Below are 22,364 nucleotides of genomic sequence, written 5' to 3'. Positions count from 1 at the left end.
TCTAATGATCCATTCTTCCCTTGGATTTCAAGGTGATCAGAGTTGAAACCTCAAAGGCCACATTTCAGAGTATTCTCGATCTTATTAAGCTAAGGAAGTACATGCTGTAATGGGGCCATTTTCAAGAGTACTGTCTTCTATCTTACCTCCACCCCTCCAACTTGTAAGAGAGTGAAAGAAAAAAAGATTGGCGTTCCAAAAGCAGGTAAAATGAGATAAAAGCGTAAAAAGTATAGAGAACAGTATAGTAACTACACAAAACAGCCAAGGGGTTTCAACAACTGAATAAATTATTTATTTGAATGTCCTAACAATCAAGGTAGGCACATATATTATATTTTAATATTTGGTATGCCTGCCTAAACTGCACGATACTCCCAGAGTAGGAGTCTAAGTGTTCCCCCCAAGAGGAAAATGGGGAAGTAACTGCATCTTTTAAACTAAAAAAGCTAATGGTAATAAAAACAATGTTACAGATATTTATAAGAAGAAATTCACAATTCTACACACTGCTTCGTATTATGTTTACTACCTAAGGCAAAAGAGTAAGCTTCAAAATGGCAAGTTAAGAGAAAATCTTTCCAAAATTTAAGCCCTATTTACGTATCATCTCTGGTCAGGCATGCAATTTACAACCACTCTGCTGGAGTATAAAAATTAGTGAAAATCACTGCACTACTGGTTCAAGTAACAATTAAGTAACTGCTCTAGGCCTTGTTGGACAAAATGGAACACACCCTACCCTTAGAAAACAACAGGTTAATTTTGTAAGAAGACCTAAGAATATCCAACAAGTTATAAATCAGATTATGAAACATATTATCATATGCCAAAACTAACAAATAACTTTTCTTGGGAATATAAGTCAATGACTAGGTGATTTTTTTTTTAACTGTTTTCATCTACTAAGTTAAATCCATTTGTATCTCTAATGAAACTACATGGTTTAATATGTATACTTCTTTATGTGTTCTTTCAGGATAATTTATAGCATTTCTCACATCATGGAGTTCAAAATTTTGTCTACTACTACATCTTATTTCACTGAATTCTGTCTTGAAAGGTAATTTTTACTTTGTTCTACTTTCCCCTTATTCAGTATTTATCACTCCTAATTAGATTTCCAAACCCTCTCCCAAAATCAATCAATTACTCTAGAATTAGATGGAAAGCATACAGAAACAGTTGTCAGGAACCACCTCATCGCGCCTGGTACCAAACATTCTAAAAGTATTTTAACTATTTAGAACATAAAAAGCAGCTATAACAGAAAACTGACAGGAATTAATCTATCCTTCTGTAAGTATGTATCTAAATGCCATTTTTAAAGAACAGTTTTTACTTGCTTTAACTGGTTCAATTCTTGGAAAAGTGGGTTTCAGACAATATACTATCAATCCCAATAAGTTACACAAAACACAACTAACCTTTTGCTCTGCCTGCAGTTGGTCACATCTTTCTTTCTCATGGTTAAGTTCTCTTTCCAATCTTCCAACTTGTTCTCGAAGTTGTGTTGTTTCTTTTTCCAGTACAGCAATTAACTTTAACAGTTCTTCTTTTTCTTTCATGGTTTTCTCAATCTTCAACTATAAAACAAAAAATTCAAATTGATTTTCTATAATCCTAAAATACTATTCAATTTTCCATTTCAAAAATAGTGAAGAAATTCTTAAAAAGAACTTGTACATATAATCAACTTTATAAATCATACATGTAAATAAAAATTTATGAATCACAAATGTAAACCTTTTGGTCAGGCAAAAAATAACATTAAAAGAAGGTACAAAATCAGGTGCACCTGGGTGTGTCCGTCTGTTAAGCATCTGCCTTTGACTCAGGTCATGATCCCAGGAACCTGGGATCAAGCCCCACATCCAGTTACCTACTCAGTGGAGTCTGCTTTCCCCTTTCCCATAGACCCTCCCCCAAAGTTTTGTGCCCAAGCGTGCTCTCTCTCAAATAAAATCTTTAAAAATAAAAGTACAGGGGCGCCTGGGTGGCTCAGTGGGTTAAAGCCTCTGCTTTTGGCTCAGGTCATGATCCCAGGGTCCTGGGATCAAGCCCCGCATCGGGCTCTCTGCTTGGTGGGAGCCTGCTTCCTCCTCTCTCTCTCTGCCTGCCTCTCTGACTACTTGTGATCTCTGTCAAATAAATAAATAAAATCTTTTTAAAGATATAAATAAAATAAAAGTATATAAAATAAAAGTATAAATTCAATAATTTTTATCATGAAGTTGCCTGCTAATCAAATAAGTAGCAAAAACAAGGCATACTGTTTTCATACCTGACTTAATTCTGGGTTTTTCTTAAATAATAATCAAGATTAAAATGTGTACCTCTTCTTAAATGTAAAGCTATGAGGTATTTTCGATTTTGAAGCGTTACTCTTAAAAGTTTTGGTATTAAGTAGTATCAGTTGCTATATTTATAATGGATTCTATTTGGCTAAATTAAAACAAACTTAAAGTAACTACGAATTTTAGGACAAAAATGCAGGCTGTAACAATAAATTAACAATGTAACTGACTCTTATGGGAACACTAATAGTAACTCAATTCAGGAAAACCTATACGCCAGGAATCTAAAAAATTACTCATTAAAGTACTACTAAATATAGAAGAACTGAAATAGTAGTAAATAAAATGGTTAACATTTCTTAGCTTTACATTTACAACAAAAAGTCTTTGATTCTAACAGGAATAATAAAGACTCAGAGGGAAAATTTCACAAAGGAGGCAACATGCATTTAGCTAAAATAAAATGTTTTCCTGCACTAAGTTGGTATCAAACTAATTAAACTGGGACCAGACTGATTAAACTCTAAAATGGGTCTTATGAAAGCTGAAAAGCTGCAAATTTTTATTATGACTCTTCTATCTCTTCCATCCGACCAAATGAAAACGTTAGGAGTAAAATGCCCTCAAAAAAGAAAAGTTTATTCAAAAAAGAAAAGATTATTATTAAACTTCTTTTATTCCTTACTTTTTTAAAAACACGTTTTGGCTCTAAACTTTCTAGCAGCTTAAACGTGAAAATATATCCTGACATAGTACAGAAGAAAAATTAAGAACCAATTTTTCCCTGTGATTCATTTAATTGGCACATACCTTCTGAAGAGTTTACTGAAACTTAAGTAGAAATTTTAAAGAGGAATTCAAATTAGATAAAAATGTATAGAAAGAAGTCTGATTCCTGCCTCCAATTTTGTATCTGAAATCTTTCAAGCATACCAAATTAAAGCTTGAAATCAACACTCATCACCTAAACTCACTAATATTAATATGAACTTAAATATACTGAAATATTAATATTTACCTCATATCCCTTTATCACTTACACTTTTTTTGCTAAACCATCTGAAATTCCAGACACTTCCCCCTAAGTTCTCAGAGCAGGCATCTCCTAAAAAGGAGTCTCCTTTTCAACCACTACCACTATCATAAACAAGAAAATTAGCAACTTTATAACATCCAATGGATAGTTCATAGTTATGTATCTCCCACTAATCTCCCAAAATAGCTATTTTTTAAATTCTAAGATCCAATGAAGGTTCACACCTAAGTGAAAAAAAAGATACAACCCTTTCAATGTCAACAATGCCACAGACGTCTCATATTTGTATTAACTTTGTGCAGTCTTAGATAAAATCATTAAAGATTTTGATAAATGTGGGAAATTTGAAAGACTTGTCAAAATACTGGTCAGAATAAAAACATTTTATCTCACCAATTATCTCAGCACCTAAGAGACAGCAACTTAAATTTTCTTGATAAAGTACCTCTTGTGAATAGGAAGAAATGAAGTAAATTGTTTAACCTCTAATAAATTGTGTAACTTAGAAAGGGAGCTTACGAAAGATATAGATGCCTAAATGCCTGATTTTTTTTGTTGGAGGCCCTAAAATCAGGGTGGTCTAACAAGTATTCAAAAGGCTACAGTATAAATGCTAACTGCATTCTTTTTAAGAGCTAGGCTTGTTTCACCATCTTTGACTAGCATTCAGATACCAGACTAAAAACCTTGATCATCAGGCAGTTGTCACCACAAAACGTTTTAGTCACCCTATAAAAGTTACATTTCTTTATTTAAGATAAGAGAGGAATTTCTGGAAGGGGAAGGGAAGATATGGAAGAATTCACAATAAAAAAATGATTGGTTCCTTCTAACCTTCTTAGTTTGACTATCTAATAAAAGTATTATATCTATGGCCTTATCTTTTTCCTCTAGTCTGTTTTTGAAGATAAATAAAACCAAAGGCATAGAGTATTTATTTATAAAAAAAAATCCATCTGACTATAAAGAAAAAGCAAGGACCTGCCAGATTAAATATGAGTGGAAATTAACCAAAAATATATAATGAACCAACTAAATAAGCTGTCTTTCACATAAATTCAAATGTTAACATTCTAGTTTTTTTGGTTTAAAGATACTGACATCTTGAAGTAAGAATGCTGTTCTATTTTGTCCTTCAATGATTACCAGAGTTTGACATAAAGCATTATTAATCTATACAGTAAATTTCTATATTAAAAAGTATAAGAAGCTTTTCACCTTTCCTCTTTAAATTATGATTAGGACACAATACTCACTCGATAAAATGAACAAGGAAATCATTCTAAATGCTCAACCTAAACTGAGACTAGAATCTTTCCTAATTCACTGCCATACTTGGAATAAAGTTCACATCCAATTACAATTAGACGTATTACTTTATACCAGCTTCACAACCTAAATCTGTACTATTCTATAACCGATGGATTAGGCAACCACTAAAGAGGAAGAGTCAGTGTAAGGTAACATTAGGAAAGCTTTAAATCTAACTCAATAGTTATTTACTGTGTATCTATGCACAAAATACCGATAGGCCCTAGGAACAGTTCCTGCACAGTGTAATCAATTAACCTGTGGAAGGAAGAAATTTAAATATTTCAGAAACAACACTCTAAGTTTACCATTTTAGTTTAAAACCATTTAACTTTCAGATTATTCTTCTGAATTTTTTAAATTCGGAAGCTCTGTTCTTAAATTATCTATAAATTATTAGCTCACTGTTGGTACCTACCTCAAGGAGGCCAGCTTTTGTGGTCACCACCAACATGTCAGAATTTCCTTCATCTTCCATAGTAAGTAACTCTTCAACTGGAGAAGAAGCTCGAAACTGGAAAGGTGTACTTGCTCCACGAATTTCACCCTTATGGGTAACGTAACAGAACTGGTAAAATTCTCCATCATCATTTGGAAGGTAATATCCTAGGAAGAAGTACAAAAAAAAATTATTAAATGGTTTTTTTTCTCCAATTTACCATTACTAGCTCTCTCCACTCATTCCTGACCTGTTCTAGGCACACAGAGTAAGCACTTCCTCCTTTCTTTCACAAATTATCAAAACTAGACTCTCTCTTCTTCTGTAAACATGCCCTAATTTCTCTTAGGTCTAAATCTGTCCTCCCTGATTATCCTTTCCCTTTATCTTCACTAGGGCAAAACCAACTTATCTGGGAGAGTCACATGATGTTTCTTTTTTCTCTTTTTCTTTAAGACTTAGAGAAAGAGAGCAAGCCCATGAGTGAGAGGGGGAGAGGAGGAGTAGCAAGCCGACTCCACACTGAGTGCAGAACCCCATACAAGGCTCAATCCCACAACCCTGAGATCAACCAGAGACAAAACCAAGAGCTGGACACCCAACCAACTGCGCCACCTAGGTGCCCCAACACATATGTTTTCAATGAGGAAAGAGACTGGAGGAGGAACAAGGGAAGACCCAGCACAAAAATCTAGAATTGCAGGTAGGAATATGTCATTTAAAGAAATGTTCCCTCGGGGCTCCTGGGTGGCTCAGTAGGTTAAGCATCTGCCTTCAGCTCAGGTCATGATCCCAGAGTTCTGGGATGGAGCTCTGCCACCAGGCTCCAGGTTCACTGGGGAGCCAGCTTCTCCCTCTGCTTCTGCCTGCTGCTCTCCCTGCCTGTGCCCTCACTCTGTGTCAAATAAATAAAACCTGAAAAAAAATTAAATTTTCTCTCAAATTTGACATTCATTGCATGAAAGATAGATATTAACAAAAGGAATATGCTGTATGTAAGACAGGAAGAAGTTGTTCACTGGTGCAGCAGAATAAAAACAGCTTTGGAACCACACAGCTTTATTCTAGAATTCCAGCTCTACTACTAGCCATTAGTGACTCAACCTCCGTAAGCCCCGGTTTCTTAATCTGCAAAAAAGCTATGAAGACATCTATCTTACAGGTCCAGGTTATCTATAATGTATTTACACCATACAGCCCAGTATCTGACAAATACGTGTTTGATATGTGTTCCTTCTTTCTTCATCTCTTATCCACTTTTTAAATTTTGCTAATTATCCTTGCCCAAAATTAAACTTTACCTTCTCTCCAAAGCTCCCACAGTATTTTTTACATTAAAAAAAAAATTCCACAATATATTATCAATTACCACTGGTAATATACATGCTTTTATATGCTTTGTCAAGAACTCAGAAATACTGAGGGCAGACAAATAATATGTATAAAAATTCTAGCATCCCCCATAACAACTTCTAAAAGAGAAGCATTCAGTGGTGGTGAAATGAATATATTAAGATCAATACAAGGATGTCTGGTTGGCTCTGTGGGTTAAGCGTCTGCCTTCAGCTCACAATCCTGGAGTCCCGGGGATTAAGCCCTAAATTGGGCTCCCTGCTCAGGAGGGAGGCCTGTTTCTTCCTCTGCCCCTCCACCTGCTCATGTGCCCTCTCTTTCTCTCAAATAAAATTAAAAAAAAAAAAAAAAAAAAAAAAAGATCAATACATTCACCTTATCTTGAATATCCCTATCTATCCAAAAATCTCTAATCAATATGCCTGTTCTTCTTTCACAACTTGAAAGTTTCAGATTTTATTTACTTAACTTGATTTCATTTGTTAAAAAAAAAGCTAACCACCTTCCGTAGAAACAGGAGGGAGGAGAAAATACAAGATAAGCCTGAAATAGCTTGTGGTGCTTGAAAGAAAGAAGTCCTCAAAAAAAAAAAAAAAAAAAAAAATTAAAGTGGCAGGGGGGCAGAGGGAATGTCAAAACATACGAGAGCTCATGTGATAAACTCCCAATGGCCAAATAAAGCTGGAATGATTTAAGCAACAACAAAAAAAGATAGTATTAGACTTTATTCCAAAGCAGAAAATAAATATCATGAGTCCATTGGGAAGTCCAATGTAATAATTCCAACTAATAAATGTGCAAGCAATGAAAATAGAAAAGCATTGTTAGGCAAACACAGTAGTAAAAATTGCTGTAAGCAAGATCTACTGATAGACAGTAAAATTAGTGGGTGACAGTTGAAGGAAAAACAAGTTATTTCCTTACTCTCTAATTCCCTCCAGAACTAACTACAAAAGGAAAAATACTAACTTTATAGTAAAGAAACACAGCAGACACCAAATGATCAAGATTAAGATCACTAGCAATGAGATGAACATCAAGTACCCCCTGATACAATGCACTATATGACATTCTTCCTGAAGATGTTTAAGCTCAATCTAATCAAGAAAAAACACCAGCATAAAAGCAGGAACATGTTATCCTCCCGCCACCCAAAACACTGAATAGTAATACTAATATTCAAAAGGGGCACGTGGGTAGCTCGCTCAGTCCTTGGGCATCTGCCTTCATCTCCCACCCTGGTCTTAAGAGTCCTGGGATCGAGCCCCACATCCTGCTTCTCTCTTCTCTGCCTGTCGCTCCCCATGCTTGTGCATTGGCTCATGTTCTGTCAAATAAATAGATAAAATCTTTAAAAATAATAATAATGATACTCTTCAAAAAGGTAAAGTCATGCAAGACAAGGACAGAATGAGGAACTGTCAGACTGGAGGAGATAAGAAGGTAACACAATTAAATGCAAAGTGAGATTCTGGATTGGATCCAGGAAAAAACACTATTAGAAACACTTAATAAAATTTTAATAAAGTTTATACTTAGTCACTACTGTTCTATCAATGTTAAATTCCTATCTTTTTAAATAAATGTACTATGTAAAATATTAACATAAAAGGAAGCTGGGTAATGGGTATACGGAAATTCTGTGTACTATTTTTGCAACTTTACATCCAAAATTATTATAAAATATAAAGTTTAAAAACTTTTTATGGGGGTGCCTGGGTGGCTCAGTTAATTAAGCATCCAACTCATTTCAGCTCCAGTCATATTCTCAAGGTTTTAAGACTGAGCCCTGCACTGGGCTCCATACTGGTGCCCGCTTAGGATTCTCTTTCCCTCTTCTCCTCTGCCCCCACTCCTCACCCTCTCTTAAGAAAAAAATTAAAAAAGGAAGAGAAATTAACACAGGAGTAGATTTGGCAATATACTTACAAATTTTGAAAACCCCACCCTCCTTATACAAATAAATTTATTAAGCCATGGCTGAGTAACTTAAATGGCCATCAGACTTATTTTAAAGTTTAAATAGGAAAAAAAATTAGCACTCTGACTAATCAGCTCTGGAATCAAGACATTCAAAATTTTACAAACTAGATAGTCAAGGTTTGATAAATCTCACAAAAATAATTCACTAATAAATGGTTCAAATACCATTTGAGACACAAAGCCTAGTTATTCAGAGTTGCAACTTAAAGCTGTCTACAAAAATCATTAGATTAATAACATTGAAAATAGTAAAGCAATCAGTCAAATAACAAGGTCCATATAGAGTAAGAATTACATTTACATATCTTTGTTAGTTGTTCTGAGTTTTGCATTTCAAGAGTCTTATGACTCATTCTCAAAATGAGCAAAGCAATTTTGGATAATGCTTAAAATTTCCTCTAGCTCTAATACTCAAGGAGTAAGTTTTTCATGACTCTATCCTGACCTCTTTATGTAAGCCGAAGCTTTTATTTCTGAATTTCAAAGTAAAAATTAACATGATGAGTTTTCAAAAACTGGGAAAACTTACTGCCTTTATGCTTAGCTCCCATGAAAATGTTCTTAAAGTACAAACAAACCAGATGCTTTTTTTTCCCCCCAAAACTGCTTTTAAACCTCTTCGTAAATCACTAGTAAAACATTAGTCACTATAACAAATGAGTAAATTAGTTTAGGAAAATTAATCACATTAAAAATGACTGGAGGGGCACCTGTGTGGCTCAGTGGGTTAAGCCTCTGCCTTCAGCTCAGGTCATGATCTCGGGGTCCTGGGATCGAGTCCCGCATCGGGCTCTCTGCTCAGCAGGGAGCCTGCTTCCCTCTCTCTCTCTCTCTCTGCCTGCCTCTCCATCTGCTTGTGATCTCTCTCTGTCAAATAAATAAATAAAATCTTTTAAAAAAAAAATGACTGGAAATAAATCCACAATTTTTTTTTTAAAGATTTTATTTATTTATTTGACAGAGAGAAATCACAAGTAGATGGAGAGGCAGGCAGAGAGAGAGAGGAGGAAGCAGGCTCCCTGCTGAGCAGAGAGCCCGATTCGGGACTCGATCCCAGGACCCCGAGATCATAACCTGAGCCGAAGGCAGAGGCTTAACCCACTGAGCCACCCAGGCGCCCTAAATCCACAATTTTTAAGGAAAAAAAATATCTTGGGGCACCTGGGCAGCTCAGTCAGTTAAATGTCTGACTCTGGCACAAGTCATGATCTCAGGGTCCTAAAATTCTGAGTCTCGGGCTCCCTGCTCAGCAGGGAGTCTACTTATATCCCCACCCCTCTGCCCCACCCGCTGCAGCTACTAAAAATCTTAAAAAAAAAAAAATCAATTCTAGGGGCAGCGGGTGGCTCAGTCCGTTAAGCCACTATCTTCGACCCAGGTCATGATCCCAGAGTCCTGGGATCAGTCCCATGTTGGGCTTCCCCTGCTTGGCAGGGAGCCTGCTTTTCCCTTGCCCTCTGCCTCTCCCCCTGCTTGTGCACGCACCCACAAGCTCTCTCTCTCTGCCAAATAAATAAAATCTTTTTAAAAAAAATCAGTTCCAATATACACAACTGACTTTGATTATCTAAAAAGAGGCTATGAATTAAAAGATAAGATTTATAATTTACACCATTTCTTAATCCATAAAACACTTACAAGGACCTAAATCTTGGCCTATATTACAGTACCAATTTTATCCTCTGTATGGTTCTTGACATAGTACATAACAAATTTCTTTTACATGCTATTTCCACATGGTCACAATGCCAATTCATTTTCACACCAAACATACACAAACCTCAGAATAAAGTTTTTTTGAAAAGTAAACCACCAAAACCCAAAACACTGTCAACACTGAAAACCGGCAAAGACACAGTGGAACGAGAAATCTCATTCAATGCTGATGTAGATTATCACTTCGGAAAAGTCTGGTGGTCTCTTACAAAACTAAACACACCATATGATCCGGCAACTGTACTCCCTGGTATTTACCCAAATGAGTGGAAAATGTATATCCATACAAAATCCTGTGAATATATGTTTATAGCAGCTTTATTCACACTGACAAAACTTGGAAACTGCTAAGGTGTCTTTCTTTAATAGACAAATGAACAAACCCATTAGACCCATTCAACAGAGTATTACTGCCTCCTTTGTAGTTCTATGCATTTTTTTTTTAATTTAAAGATTTAATTATTTATTTGAGAGACAGACTGTGCATGAGCGGGACGGACGGTGGAGGTAGGGGTAGAGGGAGAACCAGACTCCACAGTGAGCAGGAAGCCTGATGCAGAACTTGATCCAAGGACCATGACCTGAGCCAAACACAGATGCTTAACCAACTGAGCCACCCAGGCATCCCTAGTTCTCTGCATTTTATTCACATTACAATACCAATCTGAGACAACATTCAGTTTCTACGGACCATAAAGAATCCATAGCATAAACAAGGCTAAGAATTTGCTTTAATATAATCCAAAAATCAGTGCAATTATAATACAAAGATCACTCTGAAGCAAATTCTAAGACAGAATTCTAAATGCACTATTTTTTAAATTATGTATAAAATGCCAAGCTAAGAATAAACTTTATATTCCCTTACATCCATTTTATAAAGCAACTGCTCTATAAACCCTATAACCTCTATAAACTGTGGTTTTCATATAGAATTATTTTTCTCACCCTAATTCGTTACATTATTCTACTATCAGTAATTTTTTTTTTTAAGATTTTATTTATTTGACAGACAGAGATCACAAGTAGGCAGAGAGGCAGGCAGAGAGAGAGAGGGGGAAGCAGGCTCCCTGCTGAGCAGAGAGCCCAATGAGATGCCAGGGCCCCAGGGTGAGCCCAGGGCTCGATCCCAGGACCCCAGGACCATGACCTGAGCTGAAGGCAGAGGCTTTAACCCATTGAGCCACCTAGGCGCCCAGTAAGAGTTTTCTTATTTGGAAAAAAACAACAACAAAAGCAATCCAAAGTGAAGATCTCGAAAGAAACTCACTCTTCAATGAAAAGCAAAAAACCTCTTTAAATGTCCATATAAAATATGTATCCTACACTACATATTTACAATCTTGAAATTTTTGCTAAATAAAGATACTAATTAATTCAATTTTGGTAAGTTAGACATGCCTAAGTAGACCATCAGAATGGAGAGTATTTTAAATGGCAAGAAAACATCAAATTTCATCAAGTTCTTTTGAAATGTGAATTTTGAAATTTCATCAAGTTGTTTTCAGTTCTTACCTTGAAATGCTAATACACAATTAACTGTTGATCCTTCTACATAATGTTCAGGCATAGGAGACCATAAAAATGTGTAATAATCACGAGCAGTACTCCATCCAACCTAAAGGAAAGTAACAAAAACACAGATTAGAGTGGTATCTTATAGTATACTGTTTTTACTGCATCCTAAAGTTAAAATATGTGTTACCATGTTTATAAATCACTGAGCATTTTAACAAGCATGTCAAATTTTTATGATTTTTATTAAGCTATAAGCTTGTTATAAAAACCCATATATGTTGAACAGCAGAGCTTCTATTATGTATTAAAAATGCAATCTGAGGGGCGCCTGGGTGGCTCAGTGGGTTAAGCCGCTGCCTTCGGCTCAGGGTCCTGGGATCGAGTCCCGCATGGGGCTCTCTGCTCAGCAGGGTGCCTGCTTCTCTCTCTCTCTCTCTCTGCTTGCCTCTCTCCTACTTGTGATCTCTGTCAAATAAATAAATAAAATCTTTAAAAAAAAAAATGCAACCTGATACTCAATTTCTCAAGAAGAATCTCAGCATGCACATGATCAAATATAACCACCTGTGTTTCCCTTAAAATTTGATTTCACTAAACTTAAGAATTTTCCTTTTTGTTCTTTTCTTTTAGGCAGAGCTTGAATTTACCACCCAGACCTAAGCCAAGATCAAGAGGCAGACACTGAACCCACTGAGCCACCCAGGCATCCCCCCAACTAAACTTCTAAAACTTCCTACTTTATGTCTCAAATTTCAGTGTAATTAGATTTTTCTATCTTAAACATGGTTAACTTCACCAATCTCTCATACCGAGTCTTAACTCCAGCCAACTGGTAAATTTTGCAAAAAGTTCCTTATTATCAAGATGTTTATATATACAAATAGAAAACCTAGGGGCACCTGGGTGGTTCAGTGGGTTGAAGCCTCTGCCTTCGGCTCAGGTCATGATCCCAGGGTCCTGGGATCTAACCCAGAATCACATCGGGCTCTGCTCAGTAGGAAGCCTGCTTCTCCCCCTCTCTCTGCCTGCCTGCCTCTCTGCCTACTTGTGCTCTCTTGTCAAATAAATAAAATCTTAAAAAAAAAAAAAAAGAAAGAAAGAAAACCTATGTCGCACGTATATCTAAACCATTTTCAACTTATAAAATACACATTACAGATCTCAGTCTATATCTCAGTCTGCATCTTCTAGATGGACTATAAGACGTTAAATACTGAATATTAGAGATGTTTAAACAGGTATACACAAAACTCATTGTGCATCACAGATACTGTGTTCTGTTTTACTTGTACAAAGTGAATGTTTGGGATAACCTCAAATCAAACAACTCTATCAGCGCAATTTTCCAAACAGCATTTGTTCACCTCACAGTTCTATATCAGATTTTGGTAATTCTCTGAGTATTTCAAACTTTTTCATTATTATTGTATTTATAATACAACAGTGATCTTCACCTACAACAGTGATCTTCAATATTACTATTATTAACTGTTTTGGAGTATCACAGACTAAGCCCATAAAGATGATGAACTTAATATACATGTTCTGACTACTCCACTAACTAGCCATTACCCAATTTCTCCCTCTTAAGCCTCCCTATTTTCTGAGACCCAACAATATTGAAATTAGGCTGTTTATTAAACCTACAGTGGCCTCAAAGTCTTTTCACAGGAAAAGACAGATCTCACTCTTAAAATCAGAGCTAGAAATGATTAAGCTTAGTGAGGAAGGCCTGTCAAAAGCCAAGACATCCTGAAAGCTAGGTCTCCTGCACCAAACAGCCAAATTAAGAAAGCAAAGGAAAGATTCTTGAAGAAAATAAAAGTGCTACTCAGGCGCACACACAAATGATAAGCAGCAAAACAATCTTATCGCTGATACGGAGAGTTTTAATCACCTGGATAGAAGATTAAACCAGCCACAACTTGCTCTCAAGCCAAAGCCTAATCCATGGCAAGGCCCTATCCTATCTTCAACTCTTAAGATGGACAGATGTGAAGAAGCTACCAAGAAAGTTTGAAACTAGCAATGGTTGGTTCATGAGATTTATAGAAAGCATCTCCATAATACAGAAGAGTAAAGTGAAGCCACAAATACTAATGGAGAAGTTGCTGCATCAAGTTACCCAAAAGATCTAAGGTAACTAATGACGGTGGCTACACTAAATGACAGATTGGAAGAAGCCATCTCAGACTTCACAGCTAAAGGAAAAAGTCAATGCCTGGCTTCAAAGGACAAGCTGACTTTCTTCTTAAGGGCCAATGCAGCTGATATTTTTAAGCTGAAACCAGTACTCATGTACCCTCTCAAAAATTCAAGGCTCCTTAAGAATTTTGTTAAACCTACCCTGCCTGTGCTCTATAAATGGAACAAAGCCTGTATGACAGCACATCTGTCTACAACATGGTTTACTAAATATTTTAAACCCACTGTTGAGACCTACTGCTGAAAAAAGAAATATTCATTTCAAAATCCTAGAGCTCATTCACAAAGCAGCTGTTTATTCAAGGGCTCTGATGGAGACATACAACAAGGTCAATGTTGTTTTCATGTCGGCTAATATAATATCCACTCTGCAGCCCACAGATCCAGAGTAATTTCAACTTGTAAGTCTTATTATTTAAGAAATACATTTTGGGCACCTGGGTGGTTCAGTCAGTTAAGCATCTGCCTTCCACTCAGATCATGATCCTAGGGTCCTGGGATCAAGTCCTAAATTGAGCTTCCTGCTCAGTGGGGAGTCTGCTTCTCCCTTTACCCCTCCCCCTGCTCAAGATCTCTCTCAAATAAATAAATAAAATCTTTAAAAATATATATATATTTTGAAAGGCTATAGCAGCTATAGGTAATAACTCCTCAGATAGATCTGGACAAAGTAGGCTGAAAACTATCTAGAAAGAATTCATCATTCTAGGTGCCCTTAGAAACATTCACAATTCATGGGAATAAGTCAAAACACCATCATCAACGAAGTTTGGAAGATGCTGATTTCAACCCTCATGGATGACCTGCAGGAGTTCAAGACTTCAGTGGAGGAAGTAACTGCAGATGTAGTAGAAACAGCAAAGGAACTAAAATTAGAAGTGGAGCCTGAAAAGATGTGACTGAATTGTTGCAATCTCATGACAAAACTTAAATAGATAAGGAAATGCTTCTTATGGATGAGTAAAGAAACATTTGAGGTGGAATCTACTCCTGGTGAAGATGCTGTGAAGATTATAGAAATGAAGATTATAGAAATGACACCAAAAGCATTTTACCCACAGTAGAACTTTTTACAAAACTGCAGTCAGTCCCCTCAAACCCTACAGTAGGGTTTGAAGGGACTGACTGCAGTTTTGTAAAAAGTTCTACTGTGGGTAAAATGCTACAGAAAAATAGTTCATGAAAGGAAGAGTCAATGGATATGACAAACTTCATTATTGTCTTGTTTTTTCTTTTCCTTTTTCTTTTTCCTAAAGCAAATTCAACCCCAATATGAGGCTTGAACTCACAACCCAGAGATCAGGAGTCCCGTGCTCTACCGACTGAGCCAGCCAACACCCCTTTTGTTGTCTTATTTTAAGAAATTGCCACAACCATCCCAACCTTCAACAACCACCACCCTGACCAGGCAGGAGCTTTCAAACATCATGGCATGACCAGCAAAAAGAAAATCGCTGGAAGATTAGATGATGGTTAGTTTTTAGCAATAAAGTATTTAATTAAGGCATATACATTGGATGTTTTAGCCATAATGCTATTACATGCTTAATAAAAACTATAATACAGTGTAAACAACTTTATAGGAACTGGGAAACCAAAAAAATTGTGACTCACTTCACAACTGTGATGTGGTCGTCTAGGTATGCCTGTACTAGACATCCAAGGTATGCCTGTACTAGACATCCATTTGCAGAAAACTAAGAAATTATGCATCATCCACAGGTTTAGACTATACATACATTCTGTAATTCTGTAATTCTGGGATAAGATTACAGAACATTGAATCTGAAAGAATATTAGCAATCTTTATAGTCTCTAAAAGAGTGCTTTTAAACTGGAAGTACTACTTCCACTAGGAAGTGGTAATATCAGTGGTTCACAGCCCTTATTTCTTAATTATACAGAATTAGAAAATACCAATGCATAAAGGCTAAATAATGCTTCTTGAAAATCTGCTTCAGGAGTACTTGCATACAACTTGTTGCTAGGTCAAGTCACAGAATTTTGTTGTCGGTCAAAAGCATGTGAAAACATTTAAGACACTATTCATCTCTTTGTATGAGAGAAACTTGAGGAACCCATGACATGATCTACCTCATAAGGCTATTAGTGTTTCTCCCAGGAATGTTAACAGAATTAAATTAGATGATGAACATAAAACCAACACCCAGGAAGAGTGCCTGACCCACAGTAAGCACTTCATAAATGGTAGTTTTTGCACACACGGTTTACTGTAGTGATTAAGAGCATAGGAAATAAGATCAGACTGCCAGAAAAGATCACTTACTAGCTATATGACTTCAGGTTATTTCTGTTCCCTCCTCTTTAAAATGAAGATGATAATCTCAAAGGTTGTGTAATAAATAAGATAATCCCTATATAGATAAGCACAGTGCTGAGCACATTAGTATTCATTAAATGTTACCATTTATTAATACCCAGGACACATGCCTATTAGAGACAGTGATCTTGATCCTATAATATGCTCTCCCTCACTTCAGATCCCCCAATGCTTCACTGTCTCCTTTTTAAAAAAAAAAGGCCCACCTGAAGTTTTTCCCCCAACATATATGATATATGCCTGGTACAAATCATAGCTTGTGTTCTTTGTCCCTGTCCATACACTGATATTGAAAGAAGTACTATCTACGGATGCCAGGGTGGCTCAATCAGTTAAGCTTCTGCCTTCAGCTCAGGTCAGGATGCCAGGGTCCTGGGATCACACCACGCATTAGCCTCTCTTCATCTCCCTCTGCCACTCCCTGAGAACGCATGCACGCTATCAAATGAGTAAGATCTTCAATAAATAAATAAATAAATAAAAGATGTTGAAGGGTTTGGTCCTTGCTGTGTTTCCACTAAGTGATTCACAATAGCTCAAGAGTATTATCAGTTGCCTTCTATAGCAACCTACAAGTATGCCTAACATATTTTACTTTCCCTTATTGCCTAAGTCTGACCAACTCTTCTCAAGAAAGTGGTTGATGGTGCTCTAGGATGTAACAGGTACCCCACGCTGAGCCCAATGAGGGACAAAATGAAATCCAATCTGAGTACAAAAGAGAAAACTATGCTTTCAAGTCCTTAAAGAAGAAATTAACTATGGATCTTGAACAACTGATCTTAGGTCACTCTTGAAGGGACACGTAAGGCATATATAGAAAAATAAATATAGGGCTACCTAGGTGGCTCAGTCAGTTGGGTGTCCAACCCTTGATTTCAGCTCGGGTCATCAGGCTGAGCCCTGAATCAGACTCTGCACTTAGCTGGGAGTCTGCTTCAGATTCTCTTCCTCTGCCTCCCCCGCCCCTCAAATAAATAAATCAAAATCTTTAAAAATAAATAGTCTCTCAATCTGTAAAGATACAAAGTACTGGCTCCTTTAGGATAGATAGGTAAGGCTAAACTCCCACATGAAAATGTAGTAGAAAGTCATAATGGAAAAAAAAGTAAACATCTGGAAATTATGTAAGACCATATGGCAAGAATAATAAATATCTAATTTATAAAGTCAATAAACAACAAAGTGTCCAATTCATAGCTTGTTTCTCTTTATTTTCCTGGTCATCTAGTTAGAACTTGATTGGAATTCAGATTTCAGAATTCAGACAGATTTTCATCCCTTAATATGTAAGGGAATTTGCCTTTTTACAAGCAGCAATGGAAAGAATTATTTAGAATAATAATCTTAAAACAATGAAAAATGGCAGGGAGAATGACATTACTTAGAACAATGGAAGTTAAAATTACCTATGCCTTTCAAAACACACTGCTTCTAGGAGCTACATTTGAATCCAGTGAAGAGGGTCTAACTATATTAAGGAAGGAACCAAAGCCGCCCCATTAGAACAGTTTAGTTTGGGGAATTACCATAGTACTGGGCATTATTCCTGTTACTAATGCAAGAGCAAAACAAGAGCAAAAAAGGAAATGAATGAACAAGGATAACATGGAAGAAAAAAAAAACCCACGAATGTGTTCCCCCATCCTTTTTTTTAAGAGAGAGAGAAGGGGCAGGAGCAGGGAAAGGGAGAGAACATCTCAAGCAGGCTCCATGCCCAGTGCAGAGACCAACACAGGGCTCCATCTCACAACCCTGAGATTATGACCTGAACCAAAATCAAGAGTTGGACACTTAAAATGAACCACCCAGCATCCCAATGTTCCCTTTAAATAGAATTAACATTTTAGAAAAAATGTTGGATGAGAAGCACTGATCAAAAAGTTAATTCTGAGAGGGCAATACAAAGAACAGAAAGACATCAAGATTACCGAGTAAAACTAAGATACTATAGAGAAACCTTGACAGAAAAACAGAAACATCAGGGAGAGCACACAAAGAGCACTTGTAAAGAGAGAAAGAGAATTCCAGTAGGGACTGATTTTGGGGAAGTGGCAAAAGGGAACCGACCTAAGACTTTAAAGTAGGAAAGAACTGAAAATGAATTTGCTGGTTATATGTGGATAAACATAAAACCTACAGAATGGTATAAAATGAGCCTATGGATTTTTAAAATCTAGAAAAATATACACCAAACTTCTTCACTCAAAATTCTAGGTGCTGAACCTTTCTGGACAAAGTCCTAAAACCAATGCTCAGCAATCTCTAATTCTCTATGACATTCTTCCACAGCAGCAAGACCAAATCATTTGCATATTTAAGCCCTCAACTCTTTAACACATGACCTTATTCCTCCTTACTGAATATACTGAAGCCATGAATGAGTTCCAGTCCAAATTCATTCAACTAATTGTTGATGAATCCCCACTGATTCTACTTATGGATTATTTCCCCAAACTGACTCCCTTTTCTACTTTAAGACTTATCTCACCTAGAAAATTAGGGCAGTCTGAATATTTTCTCAGTCTCCATTTTCTAATTTCAATTTATCCTACTCAACCCTCCAATATAAAAACACATCTCTAAATTTTATTTCTCTCTGCTTTACTTTATTCCTTAGCCAAATATTAAAACCATCATAACGTGATCCAAACTACCCTTTCCCATTAATCTTCTAAAACGAATCATCTGTCCCAGGTAAATCAAATTCCTTAACACTTTCACAAACATACCACACACACATTCCCTTCACTCCTTCCCCTTTATTGCTACTATCTGGGCATATTCTCCCTGCTTGTCTTTCAATATTTTGTCTATCAAAATCATCCTATGGACAATTTACAGGACACTTAAGTGTTTTAATACACACAATGCAATAAGCAAGGCAATTCCACTTGACTAAACATTATTTTGGGGATGTCTGGGTGGCTCAGTCAGTTAAACGTCTGCCTTTGGCTCAGATCATAATCCCAGGGTCCTGGGATCGAGTCCTGCATTGGGCTCCCTGCTCAGCGGAGAGCATGCTTCTCACTCTGCCTGCCCCTTCCTTCCCCTGCTTGTGCTCTCACTTTCTCTGACAGAGAAATAAATCTTTAAATATAAATAAATAAACAAACATAATTTTCTTCCTTGAGTCTTCCCACATGTTCTCAAATTTTTACCAAAGGCCTGAAATTCCTACTGAGTTTTATAGTATTATCCAGGCAACTCTACAATCCAGTCTACACCATTATATTCATGTATATTTTCATCTCTTAGAGAAAAGTTACAGTACTTGGAATGCACAAGAGACAGTAGTTTAGCATTATCAAAGAAAATAAGCAGGCAGTGACAAAAAATGAAATTACAGATTAAGTCAGAAAGAAACCTTACAAGGAGCCGCTTGTTGCTTCAGCAGGTAAGCATCTGCCTTCAGGTCCTGATCCTAGGATCAAGCCCCACCTCCATATCCCTGCTCAGAGGGGAGTCTTTTTCTCCCTTTCCCTCTGCCCCTCCCCCAGCTCATGCTCATAGGCACTCTCAAATAAAGTCTTTAAAAACGAAGCAAAACAAAAGGTTATACAGCACATTGGTGAAGTTATTTGGTCTCGGCATTATTCCACAGATGATGAAGAACCACCTAAGAGTCTGAAACAAAAGGAAGGTATGTTCAGATTTTCATATTTCAGATTTTTTATATTATAGTTTATATAGAGTAGTTTAAAGAACAGATAAGGAGGGGCTAAGAATGAAAACAAAGGGGAAAAGTGACCTATTGCAGTAGTCTTAGAAAGAGATAAGGATGACATAAAATTAGGGCATTGATATTACAAACACAAAAATACAAAGGCAAGAAAATGGATAGAACTGGTGTTCGACTAGATTTGAAGGGAAGGTCATTAACTTCTGGATTAGGCAATAGGCCATTAAAAAATAATTTGAAAGAAAAAGGTAAACATTCATCTTCTTAGAAACACAATTCATCAGCCTACATACCTACATACACAAAGACATCCCACTGCCCAAAATAAAAACCTACAAACATTTCAGCCTACAACTGAAGGTCTCCATGCACAGTGGAGACCTCCACTTTCCTAAATGAAGCTTATGTTCTAATCAAAACAACCTGTAACCTGCATCCATTAACATTCTTTGTGCCTTTGCTTATACCACTTTCCTGCCAGAAATGCCCCTTCCTTCCCTCAATCTCATTTCCCTATTCTACTCTTGTCTGACTCATTCTTATACAAAACAGCAATTCTCACCAAGTTTAACTCGATACCTGTATCTCACATAAAATCAAAACCAGCACTGATGTCATAAAAATGCTCACAATGAATGCTATCTCCTTTCTGGAATTTGACTTAAATAACTTAATGACTCCTCTAACAGGCAAAATCAATGAAAAAAGGATTCAAAAAGGAAATAAGAGGTCATTAGATGCCAAAACTTTATTTATCCAATAGTTTTTCGGCCCTCCTCAATCTGAAAGGCCGACTTTAACTTCTAGATACCTTCTATGTGCCTAATTCTAGCACCTATTCTTACTTCTACTTTGTTGTTTAACTTATACACACCAGACAAAATCGTATCTAAAACGTATTCTGAGGAATTTGGACATTTATGACATTTTGGCTGTTCAAAAGACACTTTTTAATTTTATTTAAGTAACCTCTACACCCAATGTGGGGCTCAAACTCACAAACCCGAGATCAAGAGTCCCATGTTCTTCCAACTGAGCCAGCCAGGTGCCCCAAAGACACTCTCATGTTTTAGTTCTCCACTACATTCTGAAGAGCTGAAATTGCCAGAAAATCTCTAGCACAGTGACGCACCACCATAATTATCACCGCAATGTAATTTCAGGCAAATATTATAAAAAATGACCAGCCAAATATAAGAACTGGGATTCCTGCCACCAGAAAGCTTACTATTTAGTCATGTAAAACAGAATACTCTTATAAAAGCATAAGACAATATGAGTAATATTTAAGCAATAAAGGACAACAAAAGAATAACATGGCTGTAGCGCTGTATAAAATTACAAATGGGGCGCCTGGGTGGCTCAGTGGGTTAAGCCGCTGCCTTCGGCTCAGGTCATGATCTCAGGGTCCTGGGATCGAGTCCCGCATCGGGCTCTCTGCTTCCCCCTCTCTCTCTCTCTCTCTCCCTCTGCCCGCCTCTCCATCTACTTGTCATCTCTCTCTGTCAAATAAATAAATAAAATCTTTAAAAAAAAAATAAAATAAAATTACAAATGACTGAAGAGAGAATGATAAAGCAACTCAAAGGAAAAGATCTTTTTTCAAGTAAGTAAGGAATGGAGAAAATGGAAGGGAAAAAAAAGGTCCCAAGAAAGGTTTCACAGACCTTGAGTGACAGATCTTTTGATCAAAGAGGTGCAAGTGCAAGCCTGGTGAACCGAAGTTCTCAATATTTGTTGTATACTGGCCAGCACTGTTAAATATTTCATGTTTACAAAACATTTAAGTTTACAAACATAAAAAGGGCTCTTAATGCAGAGTAAAGACAAGACTAATACAAGCTACTTATCAACCTGCTTAAAAAGAAAACAGTACCTACATGGAAGAAATATGAAAGAAAAAAAAAAAAGATTCTCACCTTGAATATACCAACCCAATCTTTTGGATGTGGATGGATATATGGAGTTAAGGTGTAATGACATTCCAGGTGTGCATTAGGAAGATAACTCTTGGCCACATTTTGAAAGATAACATGGGCAAAGTTGGAAGTCTGCAAGGGGACTTCTTGAAAGGATGTCATTGTGAATCTGAAACAAGCAAACATATACAAGTTGAATGATACCAACTAACAAAAAATTTACACCTTCAGAAAATACATAACACTGAATGCAAATTACATGAACATCTGTATGCCATAATTAAGATACATACCTGTAACTCCTCCTTAAAAATGTGATTAAATATAGAAATACAAACTGGGAAATAATTTCCAAAATGGCTCAGAAAGTCACATGGGGATTAAAAAATTTAAAAACCAAGATCCTCTCTCCCCTCTGCCCCTCCCTAACTAGGCTCACACCTGTAGTCTCCAAATAATTAAATCTAAACAAAAATCTGCAGGACACAAATATTTTCCACATTTTGTGCTCTACTTTTGAGAATAAAGGATACAACTGAGATTTACTCAAAAAAGCTATCTATA

At 36.6% G+C, this 22,364-nt stretch overlaps 1 protein-coding gene across 10 annotated transcripts in view; it reads right to left on the bottom strand.

The window, feature by feature from the left end:
* TAX1BP1 (Tax1 binding protein 1) overlaps nucleotides 1-22,364 on the bottom strand; it is a 79,788-nt gene that overhangs the window by 51,813 nt on the left and 5,611 nt on the right. For all 10 annotated transcript variants that reach the window (XM_059171438.1, XM_059171440.1, XM_059171444.1 and 7 more), the window contains exons 2-5: nucleotides 21,801-21,969; nucleotides 11,651-11,753; nucleotides 5,063-5,250; nucleotides 1,428-1,586 (exon numbers count right to left, since the gene is read on the bottom strand). In XM_059171438.1, coding sequence (XP_059027421.1) covers nucleotides 1,428-1,586; nucleotides 5,063-5,250; nucleotides 11,651-11,753; nucleotides 21,801-21,962 — 612 coding nt within the window. In that variant the 5' untranslated portion in view covers nucleotides 21,963-21,969. The remainder of the gene's footprint in view (nucleotides 1-1,427; nucleotides 1,587-5,062; nucleotides 5,251-11,650; nucleotides 11,754-21,800; nucleotides 21,970-22,364) is intronic.

The sequence above is a fragment of the Mustela lutreola genome, chromosome 4 (genome assembly GCF_030435805.1).
Source record: "Mustela lutreola isolate mMusLut2 chromosome 4, mMusLut2.pri, whole genome shotgun sequence".
Lineage (NCBI taxonomy): Eukaryota > Metazoa > Chordata > Mammalia > Carnivora > Mustelidae > Mustela > Mustela lutreola.
Note: the sequence above shows the minus strand (reverse complement) of the source record. Positions and strands in the feature narration are given on the sequence as shown.